This window comes from Epinephelus moara, chromosome 13, assembly GCF_006386435.1.
Source record: "Epinephelus moara isolate mb chromosome 13, YSFRI_EMoa_1.0, whole genome shotgun sequence".
NCBI classification, from domain to species: domain Eukaryota; kingdom Metazoa; phylum Chordata; class Actinopteri; order Perciformes; family Serranidae; genus Epinephelus; species Epinephelus moara.
Window position 1 is genome coordinate 621,826 of NC_065518.1, and position 27,960 is coordinate 649,785.

The 27,960-nt window shown below is 41.9% G+C and overlaps 4 protein-coding genes across 13 annotated transcripts in view; 1 reads left to right on the forward strand and 3 right to left on the reverse strand.

Moving 5' to 3' along the window:
* ndel1a (nudE neurodevelopment protein 1-like 1a) overlaps window positions 1–9,892 on the reverse strand; it is a 30,118-nt gene extending 20,226 nt beyond the window's left edge. For 2 of the 4 annotated variants that reach the window (XM_050059481.1, XM_050059480.1), the window contains exons 1-2: window positions 9,674–9,892; window positions 6,505–6,601 (exon numbers count right to left, since the gene is read on the reverse strand). In XM_050059481.1, coding sequence (XP_049915438.1) covers window positions 6,505–6,590 — 86 coding nt within the window. In that variant the 5' untranslated portion in view covers window positions 6,591–6,601; window positions 9,674–9,892. The remainder of the gene's footprint in view (window positions 1–6,504; window positions 6,602–9,673) is intronic. The other 2 variants (XM_050059478.1, XM_050059479.1) reach the window with 2 other exon arrangements.
* Window positions 1–27,960, reverse strand: part of LOC126399424 (PH and SEC7 domain-containing protein 1-like) — a 261,872-nt gene that overhangs the window by 64,910 nt on the left and 169,002 nt on the right. The gene's annotated exons all lie outside the window — the stretch shown is intronic.
* LOC126399483 (testis-expressed protein 47) lies at window positions 11,085–21,735 on the forward strand. 2 transcript variants are annotated; one of them, XM_050059494.1, is made up of 9 exons: window positions 11,085–11,192; window positions 13,936–14,008; window positions 14,510–14,613; window positions 14,693–14,757; window positions 16,400–16,477; window positions 16,669–16,813; window positions 16,939–17,086; window positions 17,206–17,265; window positions 18,119–21,735. In XM_050059494.1, exons 1-8 carry the CDS (start codon window positions 11,094–11,096, stop codon window positions 17,241–17,243), a joined length of 750 nt encoding a protein of 249 aa, XP_049915451.1. In that variant the 5' UTR covers window positions 11,085–11,093; the 3' UTR covers window positions 17,244–17,265; window positions 18,119–21,735. The 2 variants fall into 2 exon arrangements, with proteins under 2 accessions (XP_049915451.1, XP_049915452.1); XM_050059495.1 differs by having other exon boundaries at window positions 11,090–11,192; window positions 16,400–16,478; window positions 16,676–16,813.
* Window positions 26,418–27,960, reverse strand: part of LOC126399419 (rho GTPase-activating protein 44-like) — a 53,249-nt gene continuing 51,706 nt past the window's right edge. For all 5 annotated transcript variants that reach the window (XM_050059349.1, XM_050059351.1, XM_050059350.1 and 2 more), the window contains one exon: window positions 26,418–26,649. In XM_050059349.1, coding sequence (XP_049915306.1) covers window positions 26,492–26,649 — 158 coding nt within the window. In that variant the 3' untranslated portion in view covers window positions 26,418–26,491. The remainder of the gene's footprint in view (window positions 26,650–27,960) is intronic.

Here is a 27,960-nt window from a genome sequence, read left to right on the forward strand (position 1 = left end):
ACATGGCAGAGAATTGTGATGCAGTTTGAGGGTTCAACATGCGCAGGCGGCGTGAGGGAGCACGGGTTACAGTCCGCGAACAGGGGATTGAAACGGTAAATAAAACAGGCAGATGGTCAGAAATACATGCTGTTTCACATATCTCATTTACGAGATACTCGGTGCCACGAGTGCCACGAGTCCTCACTGCAGCAACAAATGTGATGATTAATCCGCTGCTGAAAATAGTCTCAAACAAGAAGAAGTGTTGGACAGGTGGACATTTTGACCTGTGATGGACGAACAGTCAGCACATCACTGAGATCATTATGGTGAATGGACTTACATTTATAAAGCACCTCTCTCAGGGTGTCTGCAGGCGTCACACACTTGAACATTTTAAGATATTTTTGACCAGATTTCAGACTGATTTTTGCACAAATCATCTTTTTCTAATTCAAACACTGCAGCACAGAATAACTATAAGTAGCAGGGGCAATTGCTCTGAGACAACAAGGGAGGCTGAACTTCCCCTAAAATTTCATAGCAGAAATGGTCAAATATGCGCAATTGAATTTACATTAAAATAAGAATTTACACTGCATTAAACGTGCACTAGGATGCGTTTCACATCATGACTATGATGTTCAAACGTCAGCTGTTTATCACCAGTTTTCAAACACGACCTCCCTGTCATACATTCTCGTGTCAGCACGGTGGACGCGACAAAATCGTCACTTCCAGGGAGGCTCAGCTTCCCTGGTTCTGTGCAGAGTGAGGTTTACGGAGGAATACTAGAGTGAGTTAGGTTCATCTACATTTTGCTAACAGTTTAGTGCAAAAAGATCTGTAACATCAGAAATATGGACTTTCACACAGAAGAGTCATCGACAAAGATAAATTAAAAAAATGGATAAATTAAACATTAACTTTCTTCCACCTGCTCACTGAGGACAAAATCTACTTTCCCCTCTAAAACTGTATTATTTATTTGTGCTTATCAAATAACAACAAAGACTAATGTTCATTTTCATGTTTAATTGTTATTGCACAGCTTTGCTCTCCAACGTGCTGCAAACTGTTCATCCTCTGACGCTACCAAACTAAAGTGAAACGCTCGCTCGTGATTCAGCTCATAAACGTTGTCTTTACATTTTCTCTTGGTCAGCTTTGGAAAGAAAACTTGTGTTTAATTCTTCTGGTCCCACGTGTCCCATCGAGTCAGTGTGATGCTACATTTATGGGAGATTAGACAATTCTTATTATTGAACCCTGAAATGAGATAAAATGTTTGTGCCAATTAAAACGTCACAAATTCAAATTCAAGGCTACATAATAACTTTTAAGGCTGGTGGTACACTGATGGCACACTGATGGCACACTGATGGCACACTGATGGCACACTGATGGTACACAGATGGCACACTGATGGCACACTGATGGTACACAGATGGTACACTGATGGTACACAGATGGCACACTGATGGTACACTGATGGCACACTGATGGCACACTGATGGCACACTGATGGTACACTGATGGTACACTGATGGCACACTGATGGCACACTGATGGCACACTGATGGCACACTGATGGCACACTGATGGCACACTGATGGCACACTGATGGCACACTGATGGCACACTGATGGCACACTGATGGCACACTGATGGCACACTGATGGCACACTGATGGCACACTGATGGCACACTGATGGCACACTGATGGCACACTGATGGCACACTGATGGCACACTGATGGCACACTGATGGCACACTGATGGCACACTGATGGCACACTGATGGCACACTGATGGCACACTGATGGCACACTGATGGCACACTGATGGCACACTGATGGCACACTGATGGCACACTGATGGCACACTGATGGCACACTGATGGCACACTGATGGCACACTGATGGCACACTGATGGCACACTGATGGCACACTGATGGCACACTGATGGCACACTGATGGCACACTGATGGCACACTGATGGCACACTGATGGCACACTGATGGCACACTGATGGCACACTGATGGCACACTGATGGCACACTGATGGCACACTGATGGCACACTGATGGCACACTGAGGGCACACTGAGGGCACACTGACGGCACACTGATGGCACACTGATGGCACACTGATGGCACACTGACGGCACACTGAGGGCACACTGACGGCACACTGATGGCACACTGACGGCACACTGATGGTACACTGACGGCACACTGAGGGCACACTGACGGCACACTGACGGCACACTGATGGTACACTGATGGCACACTGACGGCACACTGAGGGCACACTGACGGCACACTGACGGCACACTGAGGGCACACTGAGGGCACACTGACGGCACACTGATGGCACACTGATGGTACACTGATGGCACACTGACGGCACACTGAGGGCACACTGACGGCACACTGATGGCACACTGATGGCACACTGATGGTACACTGAGGGCACACTGACGGCACACTGATGGCACACTGACGGCACACTGATGGTACACTGACGGCACACTGAGGGCACACTGACGGCACACTGATGGCACACTGATGGCACAGGGAGCATACACTGAGGGCACACTGACGGCACACTGATGGCACACTGACGGCACACTGATGGTACACTGACGGCACACTGAGGGCACACTGACGGCACACTGATGGCACACTGATGGCACAGGGAGCAATCTGGGGCTCAGTATCCTGCACAATGATACTTGGACATGCAGACATGACAGGAGGAGCCGGGGATCAGACCGCTGATGACGTACTCCTCCTGAGCAAAAGCTTTGAAATTAGAAATGTGGAGTTCAAAATCTTCAGACCTGGATGTGTGGAGCTTCTCCTGCACGTGAGACATTTTAGTCTATATGACAACAACACAGACAATGACAGACTGACACTTGTGTGTATTCAGTCGACCTGACCTCTGACAGTGTGTTCAGTACAAGCATACAGGTCATGTGACCACTGAACAGCTTCACCAGTAAGTGCTGCTTACGTAAGTGTCTGTGGATACAACCATGGATGACCACACTTGGACACACACACACACAGAGCTGTCTAAAATAGCAACCATCATGTGAGTGAAAGTGCCGGCGTTGGCACGGAGCCAGAAAATCCATTTACAAACGCTGGTGTTCAGCCCACTGTGGGAACACTCTGGTTCCTCTTGAAAAGGTTTGGCTGTGACCGACCAGAGCTTCCTCGTCACACTCAGTACTCTTCATACAAAACACTCCAGCGCAGCTGACGAGCTCAGCGAGCAGACGAACACTTCACGCTGTGGAAATGCTGATTGACGTTTATCTAAAGGTGCAGTAAGTGACTCCACTTTAATATTCTTATTGTTGTCCTCACAGGCTGCACGCTGTCCGTTTTGTGTGTGCACTGAAAGAAAAAAATCAGGCGTTCATACACACCCCTGGCTCAAAGTGGCTCGGATGGAGCCACGCGACACTGTTCCAGCCGTCAGCAACAGGGGGCCTCGTGCTCATGGACAGGACAGGTCAAAGGTCATAAGCCCAATGTCCAAACCCTTTGGGTATGTTTGGAACCAGCAGTCAGCCTTCAGACATGGTACCTAGACCCTCGGTGTGTTCAGACAGTCCTCTTAAATGTGGGCGGGGTTGTTGTCACTCACTGCTCCGTCCAGCACTCGCTGTATTTCCTCATCAGCGGTGACACAGATGGAAGTCTGCACCTGGTTTATCGTCCACAGAACGAGGCTGCACGCCCACATTTTCAGAACAAAATAGAACAGGTTGCAGTGAGAGTCTCTCTCCATGGGATATTTAAAAATAGCAGCTTTGTGCATTTAGTCCTTCTCAGGCAAGCTCAGGGGTTTAGTGTTGCTGTAGCCCACAGGAAGTGAGGATTAGAATATATGACCTTCACATAATCCGCTCCAAATTAATCTATATTTTTAAAGTCATTACTAAAAGTGTGTGTCATATAAAAACTAAAGTGATGGTCAAAGTTGTCACAGTGAAATTTAAGGTGTGCTGATGGATTCACGTCATCAACTCATGCATTGAGTAACATTACAAGTTAACGTTCCACCTTAAAAGTTGTCAGCAGATAAACAGAGATCTGTGTGGGTACATGAGACCCTAAAGAAGAGATCATGGGGAGTACCACCAGTTGGTCCAGGAGCTTCCACTTGAGGAGTCCAGGAGTTCATCGCCAGGTGCCTGGAGCGCATAACAGCGAGCAAAAAGCTTCATTCTCATTGAAAACGATGAACACTTCCTGTGTGATCAGGAACTTAAAAATGTGGTGTATGAAACCCTGACTGTCTGAATCCATGTTTCAGAGACTGTTATTGGTGCACTGCAGTTCCATGACTTTGACTTGTCTTACAGCAAATAACAAACACCATGACATCAGATGCCTCTGTGAAATGTTTTCTAATGTCATGAATGGAGTCAGAGAAGAAAACACTTGTATCTCCCTCTCTCTCACACACACACACACACACACACACACACACACACACACACACACACACACACACACACAGAGGACGGATGTTGCCTTTGAAGAGAGCTCATTGTCCACAGGCTCTTATGTAACTGGGTGTGGGCCTGACTTCGTCTCCTTCCAGCACAGTGCTGTGATTTCAATCAGTTTTAACCAGGTGACGTGCTGCAGATAAGATTTCAGCTAATTTTATCAGCCCTCACATCATTAGAGCGTTGAGTAACCACGACGGCAGAAACAGCAGCTGCACACGTTACATAAATCCAGTCAAAGGACGAGGTGACAAAGACACATGAGAACCTCTGTGTTGAAAATGAAACCTGAGCTGGGAGGTTTCACTGGAGCTTTCACTGCTCGTCACACACATGAAACTGTTCCGGCAGAGTCACTGGAGAAGCCAACGCCAGCTTGTGATTGAAAGAGAAATAATGGGCGACTGAAACCTGATGACATGAGAGCACATCAAACATTCCTGCTGTGGTGAGCCGTCGTTCCCACAGACACAAAGACACTGTGCTGCTACTGTCACAGCTGCTCATCAGTCAGACAGACAGACAGACAGACAGACAGACAGACAGTCAGACACTCTGTAAAAATACTGTATGTCAAGTCTGACATTCAAGATTTCACTTAAAGGATAACTTGGTCAACATGGAGCCTGTTTCCTCATGTTTGTGTGTCTCAGTGACTCTAATGGGAACAACTATGTTTTAAACAGCTCCAGTATTGAGTGAGACAGGCTGCAGCTGTGAGACAGGCTGCTGCTGTGAGACAGGCTGCTGCTGTGAGACAGGCCGCAGCTGTGAGACAGGCCGCAGCTGTGAGACAGGCCGCAGCTGTGAGACAGGCCGCAGTGTGACCACTTTGTGTCAGTTTACGTCCACTGAAAGAGTGTTTTTTTGCCTCTGTCAGGCTCAGACTGTGACTCTGAGTGACGACATTATTGTGTCAACATGCCCCAAGTGTCCACCCTGCAGCCTGTTGTGCAGCTGCCAGGTGGACACACACAGGGTCCAAAATTAACACTAGCCAAATGCTAGTAAAATAAGCAAGTGGCCAGTAACCTTGCTTCACCCACCAGCCAAAAAACAATGGTAATCTATTGAGTGGCTGGTTAAGTTTGAACATTCACTAGCCATTTGGCCGGTGAGTCAAAAAGTTCATTTTGGACACTGGACACACACATTATTTTTCACCTTCATTAACAGTGGGAGATACGGCATCTGGCCTCGCTGCAGCTCTGTGCTCTCCTCCTGTCCTCCTAGTTTGAATATTATTATTGATGCTCACATAAGCAGCATTTTAATGTTACAGCTGGAGCACATTTGAACTCCTTTATACACACACACACACACACACACACACACACACACACACACACACACACACCATATTTATTAATTCATTACATGTTCTGCTGGTAAAATATTAATGTGTTCAGCTTTCAGTTAAATGTAGTGGAGATGTAGAGAGGTAGAAAGTGGCCTCGCACACAATTTAAATTCTCAAGTGAAGTCTAAGCACCTCGAAATTATACTGAAATACTTGTAATATGTTAAAGGCTGGCCATACTCTCATAATTTCTTTCTAATGGTCAACACATCCCATGACATTTATAAACGATGCGTACGCACAAAACGAGGTGTGAAAAGAGGCGTGCACCATTTTTCATGCTAAAGTTGTGATGTATAAAAACAGACTTGATGGAGAAACTCTGACGCATGCTGACGGACATGTTGGAGACAAGAAATTGTCGAGGCTGAAGCCTGACTGTACAAATGGTCAAATATTTTTTGGCGCACTCCTTTTTTGGATTTTGTCCATACATAGATTTTCAGTCTGGATCCTGCACATTGTTTCATAAATGTGACCCCAGATGTTATTGTTTATAAATGGTCTCAAATGTACAGCAGAGTTTGGTTTTGACGCTCAGATGAAACAGGATTAATTTAAGTGTTTAAAGGGGAGCTGTTGATGTTAAGAAACATCAGCAGCATGCACAACATGAGCCTGTCACAAACCTTGTCTTGTACTTGAGGGAAAGAGCCTTCCAGAAGTCAATTTCCTCGTCTTTCGAGGAGAATTTTGGGATCATATCCGTTTCCATGGCAAACAAATCTGGAGAGGAAGGAACAAAGAAAACAGGAGTGATTACAGCCAGACAAAAAAAGGCAAAGTTAATCACACAGTCTTGAATCTGTTGAGATGAGTTGATGAACCTGATGAGCAAACTCTCCTCTCTACGTCTACCTCTTTTATTAATTCAATAACCTGAAATCTGTCTGCGCACTATAAAAAAGCAGCAAGAGACAAATCAGTGATTTAAACCACAGCTGGGAATTAATCATCAAAAGTTCTCCCTGCAGACTGCCAGACAGCCAGAGGAGTCCTCCTCACACAGATCTACACACTCCTCAGATATTAACACCATCACAGCATCCGTGTTTCTTACATGTGCTTTCTGAACTAAACGGCATTTTATATCTGATTAACAGACTTTAATAAGTTTAAATAGATCCTAAAACAGGTCTGCTGACGCTGTACACGAGCACACATCTGTAACACTGCAGCAGTATTTATCTGAAGCGTCTTCAACATGCACTTTATTCATCAGCCTACAGACTGAAAATATATGTTGCAGATTTAAACAATAAAACAGCTCCCAGAGGTTAAAGTTGTGTCCAGGAGCCCCTTCATCACACTGACTCATCATTAGAGTCACAACCAGAGTTAAACCCCCGAACACCAAACTAGTGCTGAGCAGCAGACGCAGACGCAGACGCAGACGCAGACACAGACGCCAACACCAACACCACCAAACGCCTACATGAGAAACTAGTACATTTTAGTCCACATTAATACGCTCACACTGACCTTGGGCATGCAGCAGCTCACCTGGTGGAGCAGGCGCCCCAGATACAAAGGCTTTGTCCTCGCCTCAGCAGCTGGTGGTTCAATTTAGACCCTTTCACACGAAAACTTTCCCATCGATTAAAGACAAAAATATCTTTATGACAATGTTCCCTGTGACCTACAAAGGCTGCAGATCAAAAGAAGCTCACGAGACAAACAAACAATGTGGAGTCAGTGTTTGCTCAGGATCTTTTGTCCTTGTGACCCGTCTTTGAAACAGGTTTACTTTCACCTGGTTTCTGTTTTGTTTTCCATCTTGAATTAACAGGAAACAAAAAGGGAAGAAGATGTTTGACCTGAAAACCCAACACAGACTCAACAACAGTTGAGACCAGTTTGTTCACTTAGCATTTACTTAAAGTAAGAGAAAGTAAAGCACCAATACCTCTGAGCTGCACTTCAGCATTTCCATTTACAAGGTCATCATGTGCGTCATAAAGTCAGATCACAGTATATGTGTTCCCGCACCTCTTGGCATACAGCGTCACACTTCTCTCAGTGGTGTTTTTAATCTACGTTTGAATCTTGGTGAATCTTTTGTTGGCGTGTCAGACAAGTTAACCAGGCCGAGCCAAAGTGAAAGCACCAACAGTCAAACCCACAGTATCGTCGCGCAATATCGATATCGAGGTCAAAAATATTGTGACGTATAATTTTCTCCGTATCATCGCCCAGCCCTCGTATACTGTGCATATATATATATATATACACATATATATACACACACATATATATATATATATATATATATGTATATATATATATATATATATATATATATATATGTCCCTGCACACTGCATATTGTTGTCATCCTTTATACTGTGAACCTCTGCACTAAGGTTGCAACAGTGTGAGATGTTCACTGTATGAAAACCGTCTCAAAACTCATCGTGATTTCACAGTGTCACAGAATTTATATTATTATCAGTCAGAATGGAAACAGAAGGATTATTGTTGGTTGAACCAACGTTTTATTACTTTAATTGAAACATGAAACTATTTTGTTCTGGAAGTTTGTGTAAAAAGTCGTCTTTGACAGTAACTAAAATAAAGAGGAGATTATCTGCCTCGTTGCATTTCCTTTAGTATCACAGATAAGCAAATGTACACTGTGTGATAACAGTCAACTTTTATATCACTGCATATCGCTGCAACTGCACTCTGCACATCCCTTCAATTATATGTGTGCACATGCCCGGCTCTTTCATTTTAAACAGTTATATTGTTCAGATTTTTAAAGCGTATTTTGAATATTTGATTTGCGGCATATGACTACGCTTCATGTCTCTGCACCAAGACACAAGGCTAATGTCTTGTGAGTGAAAACATACCCTAAATATAAAACTGTTCCAACCAGTGCATGTTTAGTTATGGAACAACAGGTGGATATAATATCAAGCAGCCAGAGCATCTTGTGGGCAGAAATAACAACACATTTCTGCTTTATAAAAAACCAAACCAGTTCAGTGAGGTGAAAATAAACTGTGTTGCATTTGTGTCCAAAACATGTGGTGCCCTCACACAACAGGGTCAGAGACACAACAACACTTGAGAGGCAGAGACAGGTCAAAGGTCACCAGATGCTTCTGCTGTGTCAAGTATCATCAAGCATTAACATTGAATGAAACATGTCACAGACACAGATGGGTGAGGAAACACACACTGAACTCAGCAGCTCAGCCAGACACAAACCTTAATCAGCAGTCACTCACTCATTCATTCACTCATTCATACAGTATGTTGCCCTGCAAACATCTCATCCTGTGATTCGCTGAATAATTCAGCTCCACATCACATCCAACCAGCAGCCTGCTGGGAATCTCAGATGTTACTACAGTGGAGGGAAAACACAACACAAGCCATTTTAACAGCATCCTAAATCCTGTGTGCTCCTTACATTAAATACAAACACCATTAAATAGCTTCATGGTGCACTGTGACTTTACAAAATAACAATGATTTTCTTTTGTTCTGTAAAATGAGTGTGTCCTGTATTAACACACTGATTGAACACTGAGCACATCCAGGTGACACATTATGAGGTTTCCTAACGAGACAAGAGATTTAACTAAATGCACTAAACACGTTACATCAGTATGTGGTGATAACATGAAGCAGCAGCAGAGATGCCACCGACACATGATGCTGAGCTCAGCTGTCAAACTGGGTGTGCAAACAAGCCGCGGGTCACCGCCGACATGTTGGCTCTGGTGCTTTAGTTTCACCGCTTCTCCACCACAGACACAGACACATGAGGTCATAATGTGTTTCTTACCTGAACATCGCCTCACACACTGATGCTGATCAGTCCATGATGTCCGCTGCTGTGAGCTCAGCTGCTGAGGAAGACCCGTCTCCTCTGATGAAGATGAAGATCTGCTGCTGCTGCTGCTCCGTGTTTAAAGGACAGTACACCCTAAATATAAATATCACCTCCTCTCATATATGTGTGCGGCTCAGGTTTCATTAAAGTGTTAAACAGTCAGCTGTTGTGTTTCCAGTCACAGCTCGGACAAACAGATGTAAATAATCACAGTCAACACCGGTTAAATGACAAAGTGAATACAAACTGATTTTAGGGTGGATTTCCTCTTTAGTCACGTGATGTGTTGTGTTCACGAGCTTCACTGCGGCACACAAGCTGCGCATAGCAACCACATAGCAACGCATAGTTAATGTGACATTAGCACCACCTGCTGGTCAGCGGCCGCAACTGCGTCAGGTATTACACCTGTTTTATTTCATGATCATTATGTCATTAAAACCTATAAATAAATAAATAAATAAATAAATAAATAAAGTCCTGGGTTTAACAGGTTAATGTGTGAACAAAGTGATAATGTGTTCTTGTGTCAACCCATCTGTATGAAAAATTAAAAAAAAAATAAAAAAACAGAAAGAAAAATTGATAATGAGTTTGAAATATATTGAAGGTAAATCAAAATGCCAATTTAATTTGTAAAGATTATGAGATAGTGAGTCAAAGTTATGAGACAAAAAGCTCACCTTTATCCTGCGGATCTAAACTGTAAGATAGTAAATCAATGTTCAATTAAAAATCCAAATCATTACTTACAATGTCAAATTTATGATCGAAATTATGATTATAATTAAGTCAAAGTTATGAGATACTTTTTCATAAACCTACAAATCAACACTATGGAAAAATAAAAAGGTAATGTATCCAATAGATAAGAAGTCAAAATTATTAAATCTCAAGTCTTAATAATGAGTTCAAATTTTAATTTAAGAAGACAAAATGAAGAGAGTAACGTTAAGTCAAAGCCACAAGGAAAAAGCTCACATTGTCTCTTGTGAATCAAAATTATGAGATAATGAATCAATGTTATTCGCTACAAAATAATACTTATGATAAAATTATAAAATACATCATAGCTGTGAGAGACTGCTCCCCACCTACACATTAAAAGTATAATACTAGTAAATTAAAAAAAAACATTTAGATTATGAATCTATTGAAAGTTACTAGATAAAAGATTTTTACCTCAGGAAGTCAAAATAATGATTTCTAAATTAATATAAATCAAAGTTATGAAATTAAATGGTGAATTAAAGTTATGAGATAAAAAGTCCAAATGTTCACATCTATGATTACGTTAGTGACGTCAGGCGCATCTTGGCTTGACGTGTTACCATGGTAACCAGCAGAGTGTTGTTATCTGAATGTAGACACCATGTCCACTGCAAAGAGACAAAGCAGCTTGTCTCGGGGACAGACTGACTGGGAGGAGACAGAGACCATGTTGGAGGCGCTTCATGGAGACATGAGAGAGGTTTGTGTCCTGTCACGGTGCAGCTAGCTAACAAAGCTAACGAAGCTAACATAGCTAACACAGCTAACGTAGCTAACATGAGGAGTAACGGTAATAACGGTCCGGTAACGTGATCCGCAGGGAAACACTGACAATAAGGCCCCAAAACATGACGCAACCATCAGTGACGTGGCTCATTGATCACAGAGAAGTGTTCCTCTATAAAACAACATGACAGAGTCTTTACTCAAACACAATATCACCTGCTGAAACAGGAAGTGATGGCAGAAGTATCCTGCTCACATCTCAGGTAACGTTATAAAGGGTAGAAATACTCCGTTACAAATAAAAGTAATCTGGCCTGCTGCATTAAGTAATACTTACGTAAGTAAAAGTACAAAAGTAATAAAGATCAATTAACTCCTGACCTGTAATAACAGTTACATCATCATTTATTAATTTATTAACCTGCAAACAAGTAACTACAGTCAGTGACATGTAGACTGGTGCAGTACAAGTATAAAGACATCAAATGGTAATTCTCAAATGAATTGTACTTAAGTACAGTCATGTACTGATTACTAAACGGGTCTACTGGGCACAGGCCCAGGGGCCCAAAGCGTCAGGGGCCCCTCTATCCTTCACCTGCAAAATGTAACACAACTTAACATGTACAACCAGGATGAGACTTAAAGACCACAAAGATTCAAAAGAACTGCAAAGAGATAAAAAGAACTACACAAAGGGGCAAAATAAATTAAAAAAGACACAATATTCCCCCACAGACACAAAATGTCTACAGAAAGACACCAAAGAAAAGTGATACAAAATGACCCCAAAATAACTACATAGAGACACAAAATAACCCAAAAAGTCACAAAATTACCACAGAGACACAAAACCACAGAGAAATTGCATAATCACTACAAAGAGATGCAAAATCTCCAAAAAAAGACACAAAATTACCTCAAAATAACTTCATAAAATTCATAAAATGACTGCAAAGAGACACAAAACAACACAAAAAGTCATAAAGTGACTGCAGAGAGACACAAAACAACTGAAAAAGTCATAAAATGACTGCAGAGAGACACAAAACAACTGAAAAAGTCATGAAATGACTGCAAAGAGACACAAAATGACCGAAAAAGTCATGAAATGACTGCAAAGAGACACAAAACAATGCAAAAAGTCATAAAGTGACTGCAGAGAGACACAAAACGACCCAAAAAGTCATAAAATGACTGCAGAGAGACACAAAACGACCCAAAAGTCATGAAATGACTGCAAAAAGACACAAAATGACCGAAAAAGTCATGAAATGACTGCAAAGAGACACAAAACAACCCAAAAAGTCATTAAGTGACTGCAAAGAGACACAAAACGACCCAAAAAGTCATTAAGTGACTGCAAAGAGACACAAAACGACTCAAAAAGTCATAAAATGACTGCAGAGAGACACGAAACGACCGAAAAAGTCATGAAATGACCGCAAAGAGACACAAAACAACCCAAAAAGTCATTAAGTGACTGCAAAGAGACACAAAACGACCCAAAAAGTCATGAAATGACTGCAAAGAGACACAAAACTACCCAAAAAGTCATAAAATGACTGCAGAGAGACACAAAACGACCCAAAAAGTCATGAAATGACTGCAGAGAGACACAAAACGAACACAACAGGACGCATAACAGCAACAAAATAAGAGTCAAAAGTCTGTGCGTCTCGTCCTCATGTAGGAGAGATGGTGGGGCTTTGTGCATATCTGTGCCCAGGGGCCCATTGTCTCATAATTCAGCCATGAGTACAGTACTTGAGTAAATGTAGTTAGTTACTTTCCACCACTGAGTAAATACAGCACGTTTTAGTTTTTGGTAATAGATTATCAATAATGCTCTAACATGGGTGTTTGGAAGCATAAAACATAGGTCTGTTTTTAACGGTACAAATGATGGTTTACTCTCACAAACACACCTCCCGACTCCACATCTGAACTGCAGTTCTTTTATTATAAGAATAATTTAATTAGATCTCATAGAAAAGAGTTGGAAGACTTTGAATGTTATATTTTTAAGACTATTTTTTCTTTTTCACATGAACCCAGTCTGATCACAGGAACGGACCAGCAGCTTTAGACCAAATACAGTTTATCATCTGATCGCTGCTGCGTCCTCTGCCGTCCCCATATGTACACTGTACTCTCCTATTGACCTTCAGTACCTGAAACACTAAGCCGTCCCTGCCTGTGATTGGCTCGTGTGTTTGTGGTGTATACGTATATCTGTAATTGCATCAGCAGGCTTGGTTTAATAGCATCTGGGGAACAATAGGTTTCTAGGATATAAGCTTTTATAAACACTGAGTCACTCACTCAGTGCTCGAACTGGACGCAGAGAAAGTAAGATGGAAGACAGGAAAGCAGAGGAGAAGAAAGAGGAAGGAGCTGGGACTAGTTTATTTCACCAGCTTATGGCACAGAGGACGGATGTGGACGAAGATACGGTTTGTATTTGATTAGAGATAAGAGGAAAACAATAATTGTTTTAACAGGTTCTGATATTTGTCACATGAACAACTATTAGCTTGTTTCGTGGTGATGTTGCAGTGTGAAGAATAAATAAATATATATATTAAAACATAGTGGTATTATTAAAATGTGCATGTTATAATGATGTACTGTGTGTGCCGACCCGTTGGCACTCTGCAGGACTTTCTGTCACTCTGCAGGTTTTCTAAGACTGTTCTTCATCGTCTCGTCCACAGAGGATCGTGCTACAGCGGCTGATAGTGATTGCTCGCCTCCCCCGCCATCTTGCTGACAGGACAGAACTGGGAGGTCAGCCAGAATTACCTTGGAGCTACAAAGACCCAGAGCACAATCGCTCAGAACATCCCTTCATTCCAATCAGTGAACTAATCAGCTAATACCAAATCAATCCTGTTTTCCTTCAGGGGAAATGAAGGCTGATGGAAATCTTACAGATTTATAGATCTATAATGTGTACACAACATTTCTGTGAAAACACACAGACAAACATTTCCAGTCTCTTAAAGTGCCAGCAAAGTGCTGCAGCTGCTGTCAGAGCAGAGAGAGGCTCTCGTTTCTCTTGTCTGAATGTTTTTACAGCTCTCACACGTCTTTGTGTGCGTCTGCAGCGTCTCCTCGTGAGAGTGCTTTGTGTTTGCTGCTCAAGGAATGCTTCCACAAAAATCCCACAATAATAAAAGCCTCAGGAAAAGGCTGAAACTGTGTGTTGACAACGGAGCTGTGCTCTCATGTCTCTGTGTCTGTTGTCTGCAACAAACCCACACTGTTGTGTTGTTTGTCTCCACACAGCTCATTATGAGAAACTCAACTTTCAGCTCAGCAAACAGTTCATCTGGGATCAAATGACGGGCCTGCTGCTGATTTATCCGTCCTGTCTGCTGCACGTCATTGAAGTAAGTTTCACCGTTTATCTGTGACGAAGGTGTGATGTCATATCCTGCTGTTACAGTTTCCTGTGTGGCTCTCTTCCAGTCGTCCAGGGACGTTCTGCTTTCTTTTTTGAGAGGTCTTAAAGACATGCAACAACAGCCAGACGGGTAATGATGCTCTCTTGTTCTGCACATTAATACCACACAGTTTATGATGCAGTGATGGGTTATGATGACGTGCATGGTCCTGCTCAGTTTGCCCCTTTATTTCACAGTTTCACACATATTCTGTATATTCTTGTTTTGGACACTGGAATTCCACCAGAATTTAGAGTAAAGATCCTCAGGCTGTTAAACGATATTTGGCTTCTCAGGAAGAGTTGGTGAATTTTAGGAAGTTGAAGTTTTCCTCATGGAAATTCATCTCACATAATTATTTGAGCAACTTATGATGATTTGCACATACTGTGTAATCTGTGAGCTCAGCGTCCTGATCCAGCTCATTCACAAGAAGATGTTGGTGTTTGAAGTTTCTGCAAACCACACACACTTTACATTTGTTTGCTTCATACGTTACATGTCAGTGTTTTTAAAGAGATGTAGTAAATGAGCTGTGTCATGAGGAGGTGGAGGGGACGGGGGATGGTGTGAGTCCTCGTTAAGATGTCTGCCAAGTTGCAGACACTGTTTGAGACCAATGTATAATAAAATTGGTCATTGCTGTGTTTCCACCGGGGATAGGGCCATGAAGGTTGATTGTTTCTTACAGAGATAGCGCCACGAAAAGCAGGTGATTTTTACAGACATTGCTACATTTTCCGCTGTGATGGTGCCATTAGAAGCAGCTGTTTTTTTTGTTTTTGTTTTTACCAAAACATAGCTGTGTTTCTTGCCTAACTAGTGCCACATAAAGCGATTGTTTTCTTACTGAGACATCGCTGCGTGTCTAACTGAGATAGTGCCACATAAAGGGGCTGTTTTTTACACAGACGATGCTGCATTTCCTGCAACTTTTTAGCCTCCAAAATCAGGTATTGTGGACCATAACCAAGTGGTTTTTGCGCCTAAATCTCACTACAGTCTTGTTAAAACCTAGAAACTCAAAGAAATGTGAAGTTTCAACATATCCACGACATCATAACGTACAAATGTAATGTATCTATGGTTTGCAGAAGTGTACAAAGCCAACATTTATTCTGGCCACTGGGTTGCCCAGTTAGGTCTTAGGTCTTAAAATGACTGCCTTTAAAAGTCTGATGAGCTTTCTGTATTATTTCCCCGGCTGTCTGCTTTGTGTCACTGTATTTAATAGAATGATAATATGACACAGTCTATGTGTAAAACACGTTTCCTGTCAAAGTAAGAAAGTCCTTTACAGGGAAAAAAAGATATATTTATATCACTGTTTCAAGACCAAGGTATGATTATGTATCAGTTTGACAACGATAGGAACACATTGATCAGGTAACACTACAGGATTAATCCAAACACAGTTACAGACTTAAAACATCTGACTTACTTAGATACTACTTAAAAGTTGTTTTTTTTTAAATGATGGTCACTGTGAAGTAGCTATTAAATATCCATCTGCTCATTTGCAAATTCATTCATGCATAATTTCCTTGTTATCGTGTTATAACTGCTTGGAAGTTTGATTTTAATTAATCAGTCAACAATTATCGAGGTCAACTTACTTCCTGTTTTCTTCCATGTGTAACTGTCCACATTGGTCCTCATGAGGTCACTGCAGAACAGAAGAAGGGGAGAGATGCCTGAAGTATATAATTATTATTTTTACTTCCATTTCCAGTGCCGTGCTGGAGGCTCCCAGGGTCGTGTTCATGGCACATAACCCTCAGAGCAGGCTGTTCCAACAGTGGAGCTACAAGGTTAGCTTTTATCCTCACATCTCTGAGGTTGTATTAACATGAGGCAAATGCACATTAAAGTGTCTCAGTGAGGTGTCGCTCCACCGCCAGCCTTCATCAAGCTCAGCTTCTCCCTCTCATTTGTCACCAATCTGTGTGTGTTATCCTTATGAATTATAATCTGTATGCATGAGTATTGTTTGATGTTGTTGACTGAGGTGCTGGATGCAGATCAGGGGGCGGAGGACACGGGGGTTAAGAGACTTGAGGAAGAGGAGGAGAGCACAGAGAGTCTGGTTTGTACGGTCCTGTCAGCGCTGCAGCTACTGGGTGAACATCTGCAAATATCTAAAAAGGTGTGTTTACTGTAAGAAGTGTGTAGTATCTTTGGGGATTAGAGACACTTTACCAGTTGTTTTGTGTTTCTATAAGCAGAAAAAATAAAGCTTATGAGTAAGATGTTCTGTCACTGAACTCTGAGGCCCTGCCTGGTTTGATGCTGGAGGAGCGTCCGCACCTGATCGTCTCTCAGGACGTTCTCAACAAGCTTTTGACTCGGGACGACTTACAGACGCCACAACAACACCTACAGATGTACAACTCACCATTAAACATCAGCATGGACTTCGGTAAGAGGTGTTTGACGACTCAGAAAGAATTTCAAACATAAATCTCAGGAACAGATTGTTGACTTTAAGGCAAGAGGATACAGGAAGTCAAACTTTGCTGTGTTGTGATTGTTTAACAGGACGAGTTAGACGAAGCAGCTGCCTCACCAGAGTTTAACATTTTGGGCAAAAGGTCAAAGGTGAGAAATCTTATTATTAAACCTAAGTTATATTTTTTATCTGTAAGCTTTAGAAAACATGTACAAATACAGAGGAAATGAAGACAGAAGGATCTGTTTCTCTCTGTCTCTGTCTAACATTGAGCACAAATGAAACCTAATGCAGGATTTATACTTCTGCGTTGAACTGACGCCGTACCTAATTCTGCGTCACCATAGAGCCCATGCTGTATTCTACGCCGTAGCCTGACGTACACCTCCCCAGGAATGTAACTCCACATTGTGGCGACACAGACCACCTATGTGTTTCTGTAAGCTGAAACCATTTCACTCAGTGGAAACAAAGCTTTGATTTACTTTAGTGTCACAGGGAGGCAGGTTAGCGTGGTGGATGTGTCAATCAAACACAGGACTTTTCCAGGAGACCAGTGTTTGTGTCCCGTGTGAAACCAAGTGAACTTGGAGTTATTTTAAAGTCGTCGTCAACACGTTTCTTTTCCCAAACCTAACGTACGTAACTTTACATTAAGTATGTAACGTGACAGTGCCATTCGTTGGAACAACTGTTATATAAGGATATGTTGCATCGTGAGCATGGTAACATTAGCATTTAGCTCTAAGCTCTACAGGGCCGATGTACAGCCTCACACTGACACTAACATGGTCGTAGACTCTTGCTGCACTTCTCTCTGCATGTTTTGAACGTGACCACTGTGTGTTTGAGATGTTCGGCTTGATGTTTAGCACCGTGACTGCTTTGTCATCACGGAGCTCTGCATGCCTCGGCCATTTCAGCGCCGTCACTGTCGGACACTTTAAACTGTGATTTACCTCGCAATTCAAAACTGTAATCAAATGTTTTATGCCTCTGCAGAATGTGTTTGGCCTTCACCAAAGCACCGAGGATGTGACTGAAGCAGAGAGAAATCACTGCGACAGTTTAATACCAACATTTAATGTACCGCAGGACTCCTCTGGCATTTCTTTTTGTTGTTTCTTTCTGCTCCACATGATTTTATATATGAAACTTGTTTGAAGCAAAGAAAAGCACAGGAAGTCCAAGTAATATAAAAAAACATTTTTAATAGTTTCAACATTCGGATGAGGTTAATTTATTTCTATTTGACTGTACACTGTGTTCCACTTGGTGACCAGGAGATAGCATGTCCAAGAAAAAGGCATTTCCTCTTTACTCCAGACTTTAAAGAGTCGGCAGCGTCACTACAGTTTGACACAAAGAAAGATTCCTTGCTCACTTATGTGTTCCCTTTTTATTTTGGCCCCCGTTACTTGGAACTTAAGCAAAAAAGAAAAATCAAAGATGACTGGAGATGTACTTGCACTGGCTGCATGCACCACATTGTAATCTATAAACTACGTGTAAAAACAAACCTGTATGCAGCACGTTTTTTTTTCTGTTTGCAGTGTGAAGTCACAGGAACTTTTCAGGAGATTTAAGTCTGCTACAGCAAAGTACTTTAGAGCATAGACGGTGTCACTGCCGTCATGTTAGCTGATGGATTTCCTGACAGTGGTCTGAGCCAGATGTGCTTTTCCTATTTGCTCTAGATAAAAAGGGTGAAAGGTGCCGTATGAGTGTAACACAGGAGAGACATGGTGAAACAGTAAATCATCAGTGTTTCGAGTCGATGGAGAGTTTGACTAAAAAAACGTAGAGGGCAGCACTTTTATAAAGGTCGATCTATTCACTTATAAAAAATAAATACAAGCACATTTATATAGGACCAAAGATGAGACATATTTCATAGGCATGGTTAAAAAGCATGCTGCCGAGTTTCACACAGGACAATGTCGAATCAAACGCCGCCCCCCTCCCTCCCCCCTCCCTCCCCAAAATTGGTCATAACACACTTTTTATCAAATACCCCACCACCTTCTTTTACTTGAAACTACACACACAATCCGCCTGGATCACGACCTCTGAGGTGAACATCGTCTACATTCCACCTACTCATGTAAAAAACAAAAAAAAAAGGCCTTCGTATTTTAGAGCTCAAAGGTCATGCTTGCAAAAGCTGTAATACTGGAATCTGTCTCCCGACTGTCTCTGCTCGACAGAGTTATTGTTAATAAAGTTGTGTTTGATGAACACCGTATGTACAAACCTTAATCTGAAACCTTTAGTACAAAACGAAGAGCAGCACACTGTAACACAGAAATCAGACAAAGACAGGACAGACCATTCACCTCAGCACAGCCAAATTCAGACAATAACTTGTTTTAAAAAATCTGTTTTACAGTCAGCGTTAAGTTTTTCTTTTAATATTAAAATTTTAAATACTACGGTGGCCAGCGAGGGCTAATGCGCTACAGCGGACCAAAACATTTCCATCAGGAGAATCATGGTGCAGCGTCAGAAATACAAAGACTAACGAAATGTGCTACAGAAACAGCAAAACACGCTGCAGATACAGAAACCATGCAAAGTCAAAAAACAACACATAAAACCCAGAGAACAGACGCAACAGAGAAACGCTGCATATCCAGTCAACACAATGGAAGTCCTCCAGGCCTCCAGGCCTCCAGGGGAGGGCCAAGTGAAACACACGAAAATGTTTGTTTTTGAAGCAGGAACAAAACTGGAACATGTTTGTATTCTTTGTACATTTGGCCTCAGGACTCGTCTCCACATAGCTCTGTATAGGTTTGCAAGTCAACTGGAAGTCCATTCATTCCTATGAGACCTGGTTCTCACGGTCATGGAAAACCTGGAAAGTCATGGAATTTCACAATCACATTTTCCAGGCCTGGAAAAGTTATTGAATAAGTAAAAACCATTGACAATTGTGGAGAAGTCACGGAACGCTGTCACGGTAATCTTCCATAGATAACCTTCAGTGTGACGTAACATTACGTAACAAATTTATTTTGTGAAGCCGACGACGCAACGATCGAAATGTGACAACGTTTTGTTCACCATCACATAGATTTCTTCTTGTTCGCCCAGCGCTGCGTCTCTCCCTTCATTTGTGCCCACTAGCTGAAACTGTGTTTGAATAGAGCTTGAGTCTGACGTGTTTGAAAAACATTATTATATGTCCTTGAAAAGTCTTGGAAAAATTTTGAAATTTTGTCAATGAAAAAGTGGGAACTCCGACGAGAACCTCCGTGATCTCTGATGAGTTTACAATCAATCAATCAATCAATTTTATTTATAAAGCCCAATATCACAAATCACAATTTGCCTCACAGGGCTTTACAGCATACGACATCCCTCTGTCCTTATGACCCTCACAGCTGATCAGGAAAAACTCCCCAAAAAAACCCCCCTTTAACGGGGAAAAAAGACGGTAGAAACCTCAGGAAGAGCAACTGAGGAGGGATCCCTCTTCCAGGACGGACAGACGTGCAATAGATGTCGTACAGAACAGATCAGCATAATAAATTAACAGTAATCCGTATGACAGTACTCCTTCTGTTTTTTTTTTTTTTCCAGTCCAGAATTTGTGTCAAGTCAGTTTTGAACTTTTGCACAAATTTGTGTGAACATCGTGCCACAGGAAGTTAGCATGAAAACGATTAGCTAACAGACTGATAAATATACTACAGCTCTGTTCACACATGTTTTGTGGAGTGACAAGTTTTGATGGCATGCTTAGCTAGCTAACACTGATGGTATGCTAGCTGTGTGACATATAGATTGCACGCTTCGTGGTTCATACGTCTCTGAACAAAATATTTCAGTAAACTGGCTGCACAGCTGACAGGCCGACCTTAACGCTTATTTGTCGACATGCATTTGTCTCTGTATTGCTCCTTGTACATATTCTATTGATTGGACGGCAACGAAAACATTCAAATGAACTTTTCCAGCGTTTCTGCAGTAGCGTCTTTATCTCTAAGTAAAGGGATGCATTTCCTCGTGTCAACAACGATACAAAAACATGGACACAAACAACACTGTAGAAACGAGGCACAAGTTTTTCACAATTTTATGAAAGAGCAAGAGATTTACGTAGCTAGCATAAGTATGTAAGTGCGTTGCATGCTAACACTAGCTACATAAATCTGTTGCAGTTATTTAAGCTGTTTGTGAGTTTTTCGACTTTGCCTTGTTTCTGTATTTGCAGCGTTTTCTATTTCTTTGGCTTTTTGCAACATGTTCTTTCATTTGCAGAACATTTCATTTGAACTGGCATCTCGTCAGAGCTGCACCATGTTTCTCCTGTTGGAAAGGTTTTGGGCCGCTGTAGAGCACTGGTCAGCCACAGTAAACTGGTGACAGCATTTCATGCTATATTCATTTAAACTCAGCTGGAGAATCTGATTGATTAATTGGTATGGATTGTATGGACTGTTTTTCAAAGCAAACATTTTCTGGGACAATAAACCAAAGATTGAGAAAACAATCAGATTAATTGATAATAAAAATGATCATCAGTTGCAGCCCTAAATTGTAGAAAACCTCCTGTAGTTTTTTTGCATGTTCTAATTCACATTTTTAACATCTACCTTATATCTAACATGGAGGACACAACTACATCGTTTTCAGTCATGTTGAACTGAGGAGATTCGTTATCTGCTGTCAAACAGTCGAACTAAAAGAAAGAGATGCAGCAGTTTCCTTGCAGAGTCTCTTTAACCTCTTAAACCCTGCTGATCGATCCATCGGTGCAGCTGCAGGACAAACATTGTGCAAACCCACAGAAAACTCTTTTAAATCCTAAACAACTGTTTCAGAAGTATCAAATGTGCCGGGTTGAACTGTTGTAAAATGTATAAAATGACGCAGCAAAGACTTTGAGTTTTCCCTTAAATGTAGTATAGTATCACGTGGCTGCGATGACGTGTTTAAACCATTTAAACAATTAAAAATGCAGTTTTATTAAACATCGTGGTCTTTTTTTTTTCTAAGTGTAAAGCTAAAACCAGGGTTCAAGAGGTTAACTCTTAGTCTGCAACACAAGCACTATCAGCTGTTTTTATTTAGAAACTCTACAAACTAGATTTGACCTTGAGCCTACGTCAGTAAAGTTTTGACTGTGCGAAGCCTACGTGATGTTAGTTTGTGTGAAAGTGGAATATTGTGCTCGAACCTGCAACATTATAACATTATATGTACACTATAACCTTATAATGTTCATCGGCATTTATAGTTTTCAATACAGTATTTGTATATATCTATATATATATATCTATATATATATATATTTAAATTTCTCCCCTGTCAGTATATACACAGCATGAATGTACAGAGGCTCCAGTATTTACACAGTCCTGTGAATCATATCGCACTTTAAAGAGAGGATGGCAGAGCAGCACAGTGACTTTGAGGCCGTGTGTCGTGGATGTTCTTAGGACAAAATGGAAAGTCTTTCATATCTGGACGGGTCACAGCAGAACCCACCACAAGGCAAATAACAAGCTGCTGCTGTCGTATGCAAACCTTAGTGCTCCAGTTTTATTGATTTTCAAGTTTCTCTTAAACCTCTTGATTCCTGAAAAAGGTTTCGATGCGACAGCAGGAAATTCTGGTCCCGTGTTTGAATGCTTCTTTTTTTTCTCATGTGTAGTGGAAACAATCACAACTCTTCAGACCTAGTAAAAAGTATTCAGAAATATATCTGTATAAATACTCTCATCAAAATAAACACATATACACATATCTTTGCACTCGCCTCTGGTTCTCATATAGACCAAAAATATCAGCATCATCAGACAGGGTTCATGGAGAGAAACTGAAACTGCACCGTCAGAAAGAGAAGGAGCGCTTGTTTTTGTCACCGAGGCCTTTTTTTGTTCTTGACAAAAATAGCACCTTTTTTCTGGAGTGTGACAGTTTTCAGTTGTGTGTGATATGATGGGATGTTTTAATACCTCAGGACAAAGAACTGAGTCTTGTGCCAGCATGCTCTCACTCCGCTCAACAACACCAGGGATGATTCTCCACGTTTGTTACAGAGCCTGAAGTGTGCCATCAGAGTGATCGTAGAGTTTAGTTTTACCTGTCAAATTATTATCATTTCATAGTTTATGATTTCATTCACAACTAGCCGCTCTCACAGTTTGTTTTCTCAGAGACTGGCAGGTGAACACAGTGGAGCGTTCAGCAGCTCAAAGTTTCTTCACCACTTCAACTTTGAAAGGTTGTAACGTACAGCTCCTCTCTGCTGAACTCCAAATCTAATTTTAACATTGTTATAAATCAAATGTTATAAAGCTCTTAGATTTTGCATATTGTTATTCCATTAACTTGTGTGTCTTCCAACTCACAATTAATTTGCCATTTCCCTTTTGAGAGTGGCTCCCTGTAGCAGTCATATACGCACTGTGACACCAGACAAGGTATTCTGTGGAGGGTTTGACCACTAGCGTTGCCACAGAGCAATATTCTTACGAGTGCGACAATGAACATGATACTAATGATGCAATGAAGGTGAAACAAAAACAACCCTGACTTCTAGGAATCACATTTCTTTGTGACACATCTGTTGTGGTGACAACATGAGGACGCAGGACTGAGACACCAGAATGTTCCTGTCCGCACTGTCTCTGGTTTGTTTCGTCAACACAAGCACTCTGATTAAGGACAGATTGTGATTTCAGTTAAATATTAATAAAAGAGGTCATAATACAAATAATGCTTTGGTCATCACGAGTGTTTACTGTAGTCCAGGTGAAAAACAAGCACATCGTCGGTGAACTGATGCGTTTAGTTGCGACACGATTAGCAACCTTTTATCGTCACATTTCCTTCAAACATATTTGCTTTCTCAAATTGGTTGTGACCCGCGTCCAGACCTTGGAATCTGCCCACGCCACTGAGTTCACTCATTCATCTGGCATTTCGACATAAAACAGGCATTTCTCAGTTTAAATCAAATTCATACAATGAGCATCGTGAGGGTTTTCAATCAGCCAATCAGCACCACAGGCAGGACTAAGAGCCACTTCATAGTCGACGCACGCAACGCGAGCACACACTTCCTTTCGTAGTCAATCAATTCAATCAATTTTATGTATAAAGCCCAATATCACAAATCACAATTTGCCTCACAGGGCTTTACAGCATACGACATCCCTCTGTCCTTAGGACCCTCACAGCTGATCAGGAAAAACTCCCCAAAAAAACCCTTTAACGCAAGCGACACGGGCAACACTTGAAATGCAATACATCACTCGCGCAATAGGGGGTAGCAGAGTCACCGGTACATTCTGGCTAGCTAGCACTGCTATTGTATTAGAGTGCAGGGCACTAGAACGGTCATATAAACGGGGTTTGCCCGTACGAGTTCGCAAAGGTTTTCCTCCTCGCCCGCCATATTTCACACCTGCTTCTTCTGTGAATAACAAAAAGTGGTTAATTTCAAGTACGTCACTTGCATTATCACCCTCGCTGGCAACACGTGGTATTACACGTGTCAGTGCGTTGGGTATCAAAAAAATGGACAAAACATTTTGAGATGCTAGCACGCATCGTGGCGGCCAATGCGTCTCGATGCGTCCCAATGCATCTTGATGTCTGTGTGCCTTTGCGTTGACTATGAAACGGCCCTAAAGCTGTTGTTACGCAGTGTGTCAGTCCGATGAGTGACAGCAACAATGGGCACTGTCGACGAGATAGACTCTGCTGTCAAGGCTGTTCTCCATCAACATGTCTTCTCAAGTTCGTTAGCATGACTCGGCATCAGTGTGAACCTGAAATGATGTTAGAGTCAAACAGATATTTTGGTCTCCAGTGATTGGTTTGGGAAAATTGAATCCCCCTCCCCCACGGACACTGGTTAGAGAGGACGCAATGTGGGACTGAATATAGAAACAGAGTACAACCAGATGATAATTCTGACATAAATCTGGCAAAACTAGTTGTATATATAATTTCTCTGGACGGTAACGTTCAAGGAAGCGCACCAATGAGCAGAGAAGGAAACAATAAATGGGCCTTGCTAATATTTTATGAGGGAAATGCATTTAAGACGTTTGTGTCTGGTAAGAAATACTGAGCGTAAACATAACAGGGCACCTTTAAAGAAACCCACAGGGCAGCAGCGAGAGCTCTGATTGGCCACAGTCCTACCAATATGAAACAGCTGGCCAGTCATTGATATTTACTAAGTGGAGCAAATGTTGTGGTGGCACACTCCAGGCTTCTTCGTCTCTCTGTGGAGTCGTGTTCTTCAAACTGATATAACCCAACATGGAAAATGAAAAACAACAGCTGCTTGTTGCCAAAATAACCACATTGAGTTTTTCATTTTCCAGTTTACAAGATCTTCTGCATCTGTAAAACCATCCCAGCTCTTCTGTTTCGTACCTGTCACAAACTACGTGTCTCATATGTTGAATAGCTCCCTGACAGTATCAACTATATTCTCTCTGTGTCTCTCCTGTAGATACAAAATATGATCTCATCTGATTTATAACGTTAATTGTGTCATAGATTCTGCAAATGTACAATATAAACAATAAATATTCAGTGATTGATGTCACTACAGAGAAAAGTGTGATTGGGTGTTTAACCTCTTTGCAACCTCGTCCTTGTTTTACTAAATCTCTAAAACATGCATTCCTGTTCACGCTCCACGACACCAACAGTGCAACATCATATAGTACAATTACCAAACACATAGAAACACACACACACACACACACACACACACACACACTTTTCCAAAACGACATACTGGCACACTCACAGTGAACGCTCAGGTGGGACAGAAATTCGGGGGTTGTTGCCACCACATGCCAGAGCGAGGCATTTCAACTGATACCCCTGAGGAATGGAGGAGGGACTTGAGACGGGAGATAAACAGAAGAAGAAGAAGAAGAAGGTGTCGGCAGGACAGATGTACAGTACTGTGTTCTTCCCTCTTAAAATTCACTCATGAGAAGCAGCAGCAGCAGCGACGAGCACTCGTTCCTCCCCGCAGCCTGTGTCCAGTCTCGTGTGTGAAGTTAAAGGCAATATTGCAAGTGAATCAAATAAGGCAAAAGAAACATAAAACATGAAACTAAAAAGAAAACAGCGGAGATAAAATGTCAAATTGTGTCTGATCAAAAGTCCCCTGACGACATAGCCGCTAACACCTCCTGTGATTTCTCTTAGATGTGTATTTTCTGTTTTACCTCCTCTGGATGGAGTACAGGTGTGACGATGGGCTCCAGAGTGAGGCTGAAGTGATCCAGCTGCAGAGGTGAAAGGTCAATNTGAGCGAGATGATGCAGCAGTAGCATGTTTCGTTTAATCAGCCGACAGATGGGAGGGTGGGGGGGCGACTCAGTGGCGTCATAGCACTGTGCTCTCAGTCTCTTCCTCCGACTCCCCTCTGTTGGTGGTCGATTCAAACAGTGCCACTGAGTTCCTGAAGGGGGCGATGTGGGGCAAGTCAAAAATACCGTCCAGGTCCACGTTAATGACGGGGATGTCCAGGTTGCAGAGAGAATCTGGCAGAGCAGAGACAGACGGGATGAGTGTTGGTTTGGGTCCAACACAAAAAACAAAAGAAGGGAAACAGATCATTCCACATGTGGTTTCATCGATGACGTTACACAGCAGAGTCGTCACACGTTCACACAGCAGTTACTGTATGAATACATTATAGGGAATGCATGATGGGGTGCAAAGTATGTAACAGGGGTGTCCGCATACTTTTGGCAATGTAATGTACTCTCTATATATATATTTTATCGATCACAAGACGAGTCCTGCTGAAGCAACAGGGTCACGTTATATTTTTAAAGTTTTCACTCGAGCAGATTGTGAGTCCAGTGACCTGCGAGCTGCAGAAGCTGCCCACTCACCACCAGAGTAACATTATGGCATTGTACCTTTCTGCAAACCACAGATACATTTGTGTCATATCAACGTTTCATCAGAAGCATTTGCGTTACACATTTTTACATTTAAGTTAGGTTATAATTAACTAAGTTAAGATATGTAATGAATAAGGTGAAATAGGGGCAGGGACTTAGAAGTTTTACTTCCACCTACTCCTTGTTTTGTGTTTTATTTTTGTTTTCACTTGTCTTATTTTAAATGTTCCAAATAAAATAATTTATTCATTCATTCATATTTTAAACCTTAACTGTATGTTTTTCTAACCCTAAACAAGTGGTTTTTGTACCTAAACCAAACCACATCTGGATATTTCCAGCTGTGTTTGTAGCAACAAAAGCGTGTATTTAACAAGAGTTGAGACATTCCCAGCTGTCTCTGGAAATAAAATCAGGTATTTTAAGTCCTGACATTGTGTTTTTTTTAACCCTAAACCAGCAGCCTAACCCTAACCACAGGGAAACCAGAGTGTTGTTACAACCAGAGCATGTGAGTGGGGAGCGGGAGGATTTTGTGTTGAGTGAGGAGCGGCTATTTTTTTAAAAGGTGGAGCGGAGCCTTATCTCTCGCTCCAATTTCGCTCCTGTCGCTCATGCCCCACCCAGAATGCATCTTTGCACCTGCGCACACCCACACTATTTTCTTTCAAAACTATGGAGTTTACTGTGTACTTCAGAAAAGAAACTGAGAAGAGAAGCAGCGGTACCTTGGAGAACGGTCCCTAACTGTGGGGAGAGGGCTTCCCCGGAGAATCTCCCAAGCTCATGTTTTATTGGTGCCGTAGCATTGTTCCGACCTCTCATTGTTCTGACCTCTCACTGTTCTGACCTCTCATTGTTCCGACCTCTCATTGTTCTGACCTCTCACTGTTCTGACCTCTCATTGTTCTGACCTCTCATTGTTCTGACCTCTCATTGTTC

Bases quoted from the DNA above. Each gene is read 5' to 3' on its own strand.
- LOC126399483 (XM_050059494.1), top strand. From the start codon at position 11,094: ATGTCCACTGCAAAGAGACAAAGCAGCTTGTCTCGGGGACAGACTGAC. The intron at 11,193-13,935 runs GTTTGTGTCCTG...TCTCGTCCACAG, and splicing joins TTCATGGAGACATGAGAGAG to AGGATCGTGCTACAGCGGCT. The intron at 16,814-16,938 runs GTGTGTTTACTG...CTGAACTCTGAG, and splicing joins ATCTGCAAATATCTAAAAAG to GCCCTGCCTGGTTTGATGCT.